The sequence below is a fragment of the Lycium ferocissimum genome, unplaced genomic scaffold, assembly GCF_029784015.1.
Source record: "Lycium ferocissimum isolate CSIRO_LF1 unplaced genomic scaffold, AGI_CSIRO_Lferr_CH_V1 ctg7261, whole genome shotgun sequence".
Taxonomy (NCBI): Eukaryota; Viridiplantae; Streptophyta; class Magnoliopsida; order Solanales; family Solanaceae; genus Lycium; species Lycium ferocissimum.
Window position 1 is genome coordinate 51,032 of NW_026726698.1, and position 12,609 is coordinate 63,640.

Here is a 12,609-nt window from a genome sequence, read left to right on the forward strand (position 1 = left end):
GTTTTCTTAAATCGTCCTTTTGCTTTTACACTCATTTTTGGTTAAGGGTCTTTTGGTTTGTAATACCCATATATTATACGTCCTTTATATAATTTCGACATGTTTAACTCATGGTTTCGAGGGATTATTTAGTGCATATATTAACCGATTTATTATCATATATATATGTTCTTATGGATAACATAATCTTCATCCATAAAATGTGTAATATGCGAGCTCATACTAAAAAAAAAAAAAAAATGTATTAGTGTAGTAGATATCTTGACTCAAGCCTATGGTATTATTCTACCTATTTGGCCACGGTGGGGTCCTCGTTCCGTCTTTAACTATGTAGAGGCTCGAAGATGTATGTAGTCATGTTCAGCTCATATTTTTGTATATCATTTTAGGGGTAGCATGCATAGTTGATGATGATCATATAGATGTGCATTTAACTTGTGTAGACTCATGTATTATAACATTCAAGAGTTAACTTTCGTGGCCCATCTAGTTATAACTATGAGAAGCATGATAAGAGGTGCTCGGTAAGTTAACATTAAACTCGACCCTGAAGAGTCGTGACATGTTTACATTTTATGCCTAAATAAAATTGAATAAACATTTATTTCAACTTAACCATGATTTTCTTAAAAGAGCTTTGGAGTAGAGTAAATATGTCATTTTAATTGTTCTATTCCAGAATTAGTAATCCTAGGATTGTTCTCACTTTGAGTGTAGTATAAAAGTAATACTTACTACCGCAATTCTGGTATATATATCCCGGGATTACTTACACTGAAATCGAAATCTCAATCAAACGTTCTAAAATAATTACGGATCCGATTGGCAGTGTAAAAGACCAGGGTGAACATCATTTAATGCAACCAAGGCAGGAAACTTTCCAGGAAAGAAGACGTTGTGTTATACAAATTATATTACCATGTAATTAAAAATTTGTAACAATTAAAAAATGTAAAATACAAGGAAATATAGATTCCGTATCTTTTTAATATCTTTCTCGTAGCTCTTAGTTCTGTAATATTCAACTTGCAAAATAATTAAGAAAGGAAAAGGCGCCATTTTGTAATTTTATACCATGATTATTAATCTGAGATATTATCCCACATAGAGTGTGATATGAAATTAATACCACGGATCCATGATTATGGTATAAACAATCTCGGAATTACTTATACAAGAATCAAAAGTAATCTTATTAAATGCAGGATTAAATAATCTCAATTTTATCCCAATATTATTATTCGTTATCTCTTATCCTTGTAACTAAAGATTATTTATCTCCTGTATATCCTTGTAATCAAACGACTGTACGAAGTGTGGTACAAAAATAACACTACTATAATTGAGGTATAAATATCTCGCGATTGCTTACATTGGAATTAAAATTTCAATTAAACGTGAAATTAATTATCTCACATTTTATCTGGAATTATTTTTTCTTATCGATCGTTGCAGTCTTAAAATTTGGACAAAAGGGTTTACATTCTTGCTTACTGTCAAGAAAGATCATGGAAGATGCGTAGTACTTTTCTATTGGCAAATTTGCGGACAGAGTATAATAAAGAAAAATGCTCTCTTGGCAGTGCAAAGGACCAGTGTGAACATACGTTTAAGTGTCTTTGGTTTGAGTACAAATTATACTTGAACTATAATTTCTAGATTATAAAACTAAGGTTAAAAGATTATTTAGTGCATATATTTTTATTAGTAGATATTTGATTTATTACTGGATAAAAAATGGAATATGCGGGGCAAAAAAAAAAAAAAAAATGTATTAGTGTAGTAGATATCTTGACTCAACAAGTCTCCTACTCATGTCAACTAAACGAAAGAAGAAAGGGACAATTCATTCAGCTAATAAGACAACGGGGGGTAGCTGCTTAGAATGGAGAATTTTTGTGTAATGAAACAGGAGGAACGAATTAGATTAAGACACTTGTAAGCAATCAATAAAAATTAAACTCGACTGAAGAAATTGTATAATGTTTTATTTTATGGACTAACAATATATTACTTCCTTTGTTTTAGTTTGCTCGGTGTATAGTTTGACAAGACAATAAGTTTTTTAAAAAGTGGAAGATGTCTAGAATTTATGATCTTAAACAAGTCATACTATTTATGAGGCTATAGGACTTTCTAAACTTGTAATGTTAAATATATCGTCGCATTTGCTTGGCTGTAAAAGTGTCTTGTTAAGATTCTTTTGGAACAAGTATAAATAAAGAAGTGGAGTTTAAAGTGAAACATATTGGGAGTATATAACAATAGTAGTGTAGTGACTAACAATTGAAAATTTATTTTATTTAACTTGTAGTAACAACTTCCAAAATATACAACTTGTAGTAAGGGCAATTTGATTACCAAGTTTGGCTTGCTTCTTACAAACATTATATTCTCTAAACCATTTGAACAAAAGAAACTCCGTCTTTGTAAATTTTAACGTTCAAGCATGAACAAGTAATGTTAGAATTAGTAGACTAAGAAAAGTCGTCGAGTCAAATATCATAAATCAAACAAGATGTACGAAGATTAATTACAAAAAAAAAAAAAAAAAGGAGTGGTGATAATTCTTCCATATATCTTCCTTGTCAATGGAATCTTTATTTCTCCATCGTTCGAGTCTTAAAATTTGGACACAGCCAAGTCTCCTAATAATGTCAAGTAAACGAAAGAACCATGAAGAAACAAGGGACAATGCAGATAAGATAGCGGAGCACGTAATTGAGTTTGGAAAATATGCTCTCTTCTACGCACGCGGGGTCCAATGGGAAAGAAAGTTTAGTTATTTACATACCATTAGCATCTTAATTCACTAGGTAACTAATCCGCGCTTCGCGCGATTTCTTATTTTATTTATAAATTTTTCCAATATAGAAGAGACAACTTTTGTAGTTCTAAAAATAAAAATAACAAATAATAATGTTTGCGAAGAAAAAAAAATTAAGGAAGCAAAACACATGAAGAGATAAAACACAAAAGTAAATTCAAATGAAATAAAGAATTGCCAACCTTTTTGTAGTTTTGTAAAGTTCTCGAAGGATATTTCGTTGTTATTTATATTATGCTCATAGATATATGATAACACTGTGCAAATAACGCATTGCAATTATCTCTCATTAGTTAATATCTTTGAAAGATACAGATTTGATTAATTATCCCTTCTTAATTATATATTTTTAAATGCATTGACGATCGGTGAGAGAATTGTATTAACAAACAATTTATAAGGGCTTCGAATTGATACTAAAATTGTCCCTTAAACTTATACTCAATATTTCTATTTCATTTCCTCTTTGTAAAGAAAAAAAAAAGAGATATATAACAAGTATACCAAAAGATTTTCAATACATTTAGTCTTCTTCTTTTTTTTTTTCTTTTTTCTAATTTTGGTTTCCCATCCGGTATTCGGTATCCTCATTGGAGCCTGACTAATCTAGATTCGTGCCGGGTAGTTCCACACTGGGGTGAAGCACTCCCTAACAATGGTGACTTCGTACCCAAAGGGGTTCGAACTCGAGACTTTGATTAAGAATGGAGTACAATCATTGATCAATACATTTAGTCCACTAAACCACAATCATTGATCAATACATTTAGTCAATTCGTGAATTCCTCTATTTCCTTTTTTTTTTCTCTTTGTTCTATACTTCTTGTCACATGTTATTGTTGTTAATTGACTTTGACTTTTCACTGCTTTATCATTTGTTATTACGTATGACGTCCCGCTTACATCTATCTCAAATATCGCCTCTAACTTTTGGTTTTTAATTAGATTTTCTTTTATCTACTTTGTCGTGTTAGAAGTGTCAGTTCTATCAAATATTAATAACATGAGGAACTTATCGAATTTAATATAGAGTAGTATTAGATTTTAAGCATATTTTTTATTCTGTATTACATCATATTGATATTCTTAATTCCTTATTATGAATGCCCTTGGTCTAAATAAATTTTTAGGAGTAATACTACATTATAATCAACTGATATTGTATAATCCAGCCAACTATCCAAATTCAATGAAATCATTAATGTCAAACACTAATGAATTTTAATAAATAGAAAATAATGTAATATTTTGTTTTGAGGATATCACTCCTAAAAGCGAAGGGGAAGAAACATTCCATCCATAAAAAATTGAATTAATTACTTTTACGTTTTTTCTCCACCTTGACCACTTCGAATTTTTCATTGGCTGCCGCTCCATAAACAGCTTGACATCACCATCCCTCATAATTTAGGTGTCATCTTGATATGTCTCTCTTAACTTCTGATCCTGGATTATGAAATATAATATCCATGTCCAAAAATTAAAAGACAAACTCAATTCTCTGAATTATTTATATAGGCATAAATGAAAGAACACCAATCATAACTTACATATTAAAATTTGGGGGTTATGAAGATAAAATGCATGAAAAGAATAACATTAAATATAAAATTATGGAGATTTAAGAAATAAGATTTATGGACAATATTAAGTGTCGAAGTTATGGAGAGAAGTGTATATATTATGAAGGTAAATTTTTTAAAATAAGACAAATTAAAAAATATATAGAGAAAAGTAAATAAAAATAGGAAGAAAAAGATATGACTTAAGAGATATGCTTACCTATATCTATTTCATGAGTAACATAACCTTTATTTGTAATTTGATACATGAAATTTGGAGAACACAGTGTTGTATCATCTGTAAGTTCTCTGTTTGTCAGCAAGGAGTGCGGATGTCTTTAATGAATATGCTTTTTAGTGTGCTTGAGATATTTACCTATGTTTATATTTTATTTTTAAAACGTGCGACAAAACAAGAAATATATAAAATTAAAACTAAGTTAATAAGTTTAACAAGCCACTTTCATGATTAAACCTTAGATTGATGGCATTTAAATATGTTTTAGATTGTAAGAAAGGGAAAAAGAAACAGAGACTACACAAATAAAAGAAAGGGGAGGAGAGAAAAGGGAAGCGATATCACTTTCTTGCTTTTGGTTTTACCGAAAGAGAAAAGGAAGTGGTGGTAGGCATTATTTGACATTAATGCCTATGCTTACAAAGAGGCCTTGAGATTAAGGATTAAATATCTACTATTTTGATTTACTTATCAGAAATAATACATATTATAGTCATAATTTTAAGGTGTCCGCTGTCGTTACAAATAGTTTGACTACTGGAGGTCACTTCATCCCTGGGTACAAGTGAAACTTAAGTTGTTGCGTTAATGAAATTTACTCCCTATTTTTTTATCTTTTGCCAATATTAATGCAAACTCGGAAAACCTTTCCATCTTGATCCTCTCGGTCCGTGTTGCCCCAAAAGTTTTAACCCGCCATTTATGCTCAAAATATAAAAAGAAACACACGCAATTAAGGGTTCAACATCTACTATATATATACATAAAAAATAATTTTAACTCAGAAAAAAAATATGTCGCCGAGGGGGTTCGAACCTCGGTTCTATGTGTGGCTCCGCCACTAGTTGCTCCCTTTCTTTTAATCTAAAACATCAACAACAATAAATACGCTTCAGCCCAAACAAGTTGGGGTCCGCTATATGAATCCTCACTAACCATGTTACTCCACTTAAACTCATCTCATGCCAATATTAAGCAAAAAAATAAAAATAAAGGTATTATAGGTTCTCTATATTTTCTAAACATAAGTAACCTTTGCAGTGAGGCATTTTTTTGTAATTGTTGAAAATTATGGGACTGTTTCATTCATGTTGAAACGTAGGGGTTGTCGCCGTTATGGTTAACTTTTGGGATCTAATCACAATAATTCCTACAGAGAAATTTTTGAGGTCTAAATTATTGCAGTATTTGGAAAGCCCCTTTTTTTTTTTTTTTTTTTTTTTGGTGGTTCTTGATTCAACGGGCATCCAGTGCCCACGTGTATGCTTGTACTTGCGTAATGTGGTTCACTAGACATCAACACTATTTAGTTGATTCTTTGCATATTCCATTATGCAGTTGTGCATGTAAGTTTTATTTTCTACATGGCTATCTACTTCAAGAAATAGCGATTGATATTTTACCGAATTCAGAGGCGGAGCCGGGATTTATAGTTTATGGGTTTTGCACCACAATTATTTTTACTTACTGGGTTCTTGATACATTATTTGTATGTATTAAATGAATCTTTTAACACAACTATAAGGTTTGAGCCAAAGCTAACATTTACAAATTTGTGCAGGGCATTGCTAGAAAACTTATAAAAGCTGCCCTTCAGGAAGCAGCGAAGAAAAGAGAAATGAGATACGTGGACCTGAAAAGGATAGAGCATTTTCATGACGATATCACGGTCATAGTTTTGTTTCTTGATTCTCATTTGATTAGTCGAAGCTCCTTCCGTGCGCCAGTAGTTTCGATAAAAGGAGGCGGAGAAAGTCCCCGAGATGCCAATACCTAGAATAAGTTACCTATAACCTACCTACGTTTAATCCCTCGAGTTTATTAATGAAAAGTTTTCTTAAAACAGAAAGTGAAACAGAGAAAAAGAAAAAAAAAGTATGTATAAATGTTAACTTGATGATTATGCCATGAACATTGCGTGGGGCAAATTCTGTCAAAAATTTCCACTGATTGGCATATGAAACTTTGAAAGTTAAGGGCAAAACTGACAACTGATTTAGTTTCTGAAGTGATTTTAAAGACTCCATATTTGAGTGTTCACAATTACTTTTCTTGAATTCAATTGTTTTTCTGTCAACTTCCATTTAATCTAATCAAATTTCTTTTTGCTGTGTTATAGATGTTTGTAGTAATTTGACTCACAAATTTTGTATAGATGTTTGTAGTAATTTGACTCACAAATTTTGTTTTACTTTTTACATACATAGGTCTTGTGGGGTATCTTGGAAGGAAAGTGATATCTCTGTAGAACTTTCTTAGTGCCTTTCTGCATAATGGTGTCATAGATAGGTATACAACATTCTTTTACTAGATATAATTGCTGTCTTTTGGCTGGCAATCATGTTTTCTTATAACCACAAAATCCCCGAGGACTAGTGACACACAGTTTGAGACTCGATGAATAATGGGCCCGCTCTTCTATCATTTTCCACTTTAACTGTTAGGATTTTGTCCGTACTTGCGCCTATCCCATGCATAACAAGTTTGCTCTCACCACTAGACCGAAGCCCTGAGTATGGCAACTATGTTGCACGGATCTTTCATTTATCTGGAGGTACCAATTTCTGATGACGTGGATGTATTTAATTTGCCCGGATTCTTCAAAACAAAAAATCTGGTAAAAGATTACATAATACAAGGCATAAGGTGAAAAGGATAAACAACTTAACATGCAATGAATGAATAAAAACATTGTAAGAATTTACGTAGTAATGGGATACATTGGTAGAAATATAGGCCTATCCATCTCCACCTTGTGTTTTAATGGAGAGTAAGGTGGTCAAGCTACATGCACTTTTCTGGTTTAGTTGCTTAGCCACTTTCTAAGAGGTGTGAAGGTAAATAGAGAACATTCCCAGGAAAAAAAAAAGGTTATGCCTCATAACCTGGTGGTCAGCGTAATAATAATGATATTTGCAGATATGCTACCACCTGATATGTGTGCATTCCGTTATCGCGGCAATATTCACTCATGGCATACTCAGAATATGGGACCACAAACTGTAGAGGAGCATTTTATTCACATTCTTGAGATTTATGGTCATTCCTTTCACACCGTTGATAATTCAACCACTTCCGTGACTTGAATATCATTCAATCCATAAACAAGTGCGATTCCATCTTCGAGAACAAGTTCAGTAACTAAATTTTTGGATCAAAGGTTTTTTGTTTTGAAGTTCTGGTTGAAAAATTCAATTCCCTATTTTCATTGTGGAAGTGGAAAAGAATATACGTTTTATCCTTACGCCATTCTTACTTGCTTGAGTTGTTAAGGAAACATGATAAATGTTATGCACTTTCCACCAAAAACAGTATTTGACCTTCAAAGAGAAGATTGAGTCTTGTTCAAAGTCATTTTTATCTTCATTAAAGAAACTTGTAATCTTTTCCAATACATTTGTATTACAAAAAGAGTGCTTTAAATATAAACTTTAATATCCTGGTTCAATTTGAGATTATAAAAGGCAATTTAGGCAACTGATCAATTTCTTTTATCCAATTAACTGACGATATTGATCTTTCAACTTCATCCTTCAGTTAGAAAAGTTCTTCATTTTTTTGCCAAAAAATAGGTGCAAAAATCTATATACCTATTGCTTCAATGGAGTCCTCTGATATCAACAATAATTTTTGGTGTGTTGTGATTCGATATCCAAATTATAGAGCTCCTACATAATCAAATCTGAAGGGAGAAATGAAATTCTTTCAAGTGTTACTAAAATTATTATGTTCTTTTAATAACGGTAGCGTTCGGCCTAACTTGAGCATATTTAGTTTACTAGTAAACTTGGCCGCGCTTTGCGCGGTCATAAAAAATTCAATAAATTTAAGAAATGATCTTTTGCTTTGCAAATTTAATCAAGATAGAGGAGATAAATTTTCAATTTAAAATGCATAGAAAATTTAATTTTGAAAATAAAAAATATAATACATATTTCATATACTAATTCCACACAAAAGAAAACATCTATAATATGAAAGATAAAAAAGAAATGAAATTAAAACTAAATGATATATAGCCCTTTACGTAAAATAGTTTAACAAAAATAAGATTTACAGAAACATACATGATACTCCTTAAATACATTAAAATTGCTACCAATTCCTTAACAAATTCCCTGATACAAATTAAAAAAATTCAGAAGTTTTTCTCTTCCAGTCAGCAAGGTGATCAAATACCCATCGTAACTTCAACTGATTTACGCTCTGTGCTCATATCCTCATTCTTGTGACAACACCATTGCTGCTCACATCCAAGAAATGGTTAGACTAACAATCACATTTAGAATCTTAGAAAAATCTTCTTATTCCCCTCAATGCCTCTGAAAGGCTTTGGTTGATACAATAAGCCTTTGTAATTAATTATTTGTTTGTACAAAAATGTAATCATGAATTATCGAATTACTCAACTCAAACTATAAAAGTCAATTATTTGCTTCTGCTTCAAATCTACCATGGAGAGCATACACAAATAAAATTTTCATCCTAGCAATCTGTCGTTTTCAATGAGATTTTTAAAGTCGATCTGCATCCGTTTGCAACATAAAAAATAGATTGAAAAAAAAAAATAGACACGTTACCTACAAATGACACAAAACAAATGCACGGTCATGGAAACAACCAGAAAATCAGCAAAGCCCGATAATTGAATCACTACAAATTATTGAAAAGAGATTTTAAAAATTTGTCAATAACGCATGAAGCAACCCAAAGCATTACTTTATCAGCACCATTTTGCACGATAAAAGATAAATCAAATTAAAAGAAAAGGCTAGCAAGGAGTTTTTACCTCTTGGGTATTTTTTTTTTAGATTTTGGAATTGGCAAAGAATAACTAACCTTGAAGGATTTATGGACAAGAAATAATTAACCTTGAAGAATTTATGGAGAAAAAGTAAATAGCAATAATGATGAGGTTACGGGGGAGAAGAAAGAGGTAACGTAAAAAAAATATTAGATACTTACTTTCTTAACCATTGCACAGATTGATTCAACAAAACCCAAAAAATTGGCTTTCACAGCTAATTTAACTTCTTCCAATTGCTGCAAAAATAATCAAAAATAAACATTTAAAAGAAGCTACAATTGTCTTTCTATTACTGATACTGATAAATTCAAGAAATGACACTAAAAAATATTGGATTCCATATCAAAGCCTTCTCTATTTACAAATCCCTCCAAAATGGCCTCTTTCTAAATTTCATTGTCACAAAATGATCCCAAGATAAATAAGAGAATGTATGCCATATTTCTCCATTTCGACCATGGTGGATAAATTTTGTTTGAAGAGAACTTGTGGGTGCCATTTATATTTGCTATGAGTCTGTAACTTTAGAATGTCTATAAAAATAGGTAACCAAAGGTTAAAAACTGAAACTTTAATGTACCCATTTATGGATATGATGTTAAATTTGACACAGTAATGGGATTTAATATAGGAGTAGGGACGTGGGTATGGCATAACATTGTGGGTACGACATTACATTTGATGAAGTAAGCCTTTTCCTTTTAATTGAGCAATGAATGTGGATAATTATAGATTTATTGATAGAGTAATTTTAATTTCTTTAATTTTCTGCAAATTTTTAAGTTTAAAAAATAAGGTAAAAATGCCACAAAAAAAAAAAAGGATATAAAAGATAAATAGCAATGGAGGTTTACTGAGAGGTCACATCAATTGTTTACATTCTTTCCACTTTTATATTATATATAGATTATAATTGATACTACCACCTCTCACGCTCACATGTACTGAAGGCAACTCTTGCTACCCAAACTTAGACAGATGTGAACGCACGTATGATTTTCACTAACTCTAGTGATTGGTAGATCACATCCTTGGATGGATTATTATTTTTCTTTTTAATTAGAATAGAGGAGAGAGACTCAACAACTAAGAGATAGTGAATTCAATTCACATAAAAACATAAAGGGATAATTTCAATGATATAAAATTCAGCATAAAATATTACATCCACGTAGCTATATTTTAAATTTACATCCGCCAACTTTTTTTTTTGCAAAATTTTTTATACACACGATATACGACATTATACACGCATCGTAGACAACGTATAAACCTTGTTTAATAGTGTATAATAATGTATAACCATTTCGGGTAATATTAGAAAATGGGCCATTTCGGGTTGACATAGAGTGTTATTTTCCCAACAATAAATGCTCATTAGAAATAATGAGAGACGATCAAACCGAATAAAAATTGGGAAGAGCAGATTAGAACAATCCACAACCAGGACTATCGTCCAAGTATTAATTCTGCACCACCCTAAGCAGTCAATAATTATTTAAACAGCCAAGTAATTTGGCACAAGTTTAAATTATATAAATTGATAGTGTAAAACAAGTAGCATTCATGTCTATCACTCTACTCTTTGTTGCCTATCTTTTCAACTATGAGACAAATCCAAAGAGTATTAGCCAAGAGAGAAAATATGCAACCAATGGCGTAGACGGTAACGGCGAGACCATGTGAATGTGCTAAAGTAGAGTGCATGCCAGTTACAAATGCATATACAACTGCTGGTATGGCCACTGACTGCAATATACTTGCGATCGCATTAAGCCGAAGGAGATATTTTAATTCCCTTGTTGATGCAAATGCTGAGATGAAGAAGTAGCAATATATAGCGCCAGCCGAGCATGCGAAGGCGATGGCATCTGAAACAATAAATTCACGGAACTCTCTTTTCTTTGTCAGAATTGCCATCCCTTTATTAGGGCCAGGATCACTGTCAAAGCCTCCTGGCAATGTAAAGCCTGCTGCGAAGGTGACCGTCACTAGCAGTGTGGCCATTACTAGACCTACTTTAGTTGCATTCATAAGGTCTTGCAATCTGTCTTTCAAGTTTTCATCATTATATCTGTTCTCCCTCTGTTGCTTCTGCATGTTCGTATATTTTATCTCGAAGTCACGTCGTCCAAATCGACCATTGCCGAGCCTCTGCTTGAAATTCCGATAATTAACCTGTTTTCATTACTAGCCAGTTGAGTTTATAAATATTGGAAGAGCATGTAAGTTCAGTAGCTATCTTCTACCTCTATCAAATATATGTACAACCTGGTGCTTACCGTATTTGTTGTCCCGGTGCGCAAAAATGCCACGTCAAGCGGTGTCTGGTTTTCTTTGTTAAATGACATCTTCTTTGCACTGGGATGGTTTCTTAGAGAAGGCACAAGGCTCCGATGAGAGGCAGCAAGCAAATGAAGAGGAGTGTTGCCATCATTATCTTTCTCGTCAGCAAGGATAATATGCCACCTTTTAAGTTTTCCTAGTAAGAAGGATCTAACTAAACTTTTTTGATGGCTCAATATGGCAACATGAAGAAAATTCTGGCCCCTGCTGTTAAGCATTTCCCAGCAATCTGGACAGTGTTTTAATAGCTCATTTATCATGTTTACATCACCTTCATTGGCTGCAATGTGAATTGTCGTCGTCCAGTCATTTTCGCTGCCTGCTGGAAGGTAGGCTAAGGAATTCTTCCATTCGAGCATATCAGAAACTACTTCTATCAATTCTAGTTTAACAGCATAGTGCAGCGAATTCCAACCCCATTTGTCTGGTTCCTCGCATAGTGATTTATTCCATTGCCATAGTGATTTCACGCACACTGCACTCTCTGAATGTGTCAAATATTAATCATATCATCTATATCTAAATCAATCAATCTATCTATCTACCTACCTACCTATATTATTATATGCATGAATATAAATGTTGGTTGAAGAAAATATCCTTTAAATATTGAAAGACTTCTATACTCTTAATTAATAATCTCTAAATGTATTTCTTTTTGAATAGTAGGAATTTAACTCACGTTTTGATGAAATAGTATTAATCAAAACCCTTCCTCAATAGGACTTGGAATGTATACAAAGTCCTTAAACATTTATCTTCGTTCGTTTGGTAACTTTACGTTCATTTTTGTTTTTGTTATTTTTCTACAAACATTCATGAAACTGTA

At 32.2% G+C, this 12,609-nt stretch overlaps 1 protein-coding gene across 1 annotated transcript; it reads right to left on the reverse strand.

Moving 5' to 3' along the window:
• Window positions 1–10,879: 10,879 nt before the first annotated feature.
• LOC132045616 (protein ACCELERATED CELL DEATH 6-like) lies at window positions 10,880–12,264 on the reverse strand (the record flags this gene model as incomplete). Its single annotated transcript, XM_059436199.1, has 2 exons — window positions 10,880–11,612; window positions 11,717–12,264. Coding segments are annotated over 2 exons (1,148 nt in total), but the record flags the coding sequence as incomplete, so codon positions are not given.
• Between the last annotated feature and the right edge of the window lie 345 nt (window positions 12,265–12,609).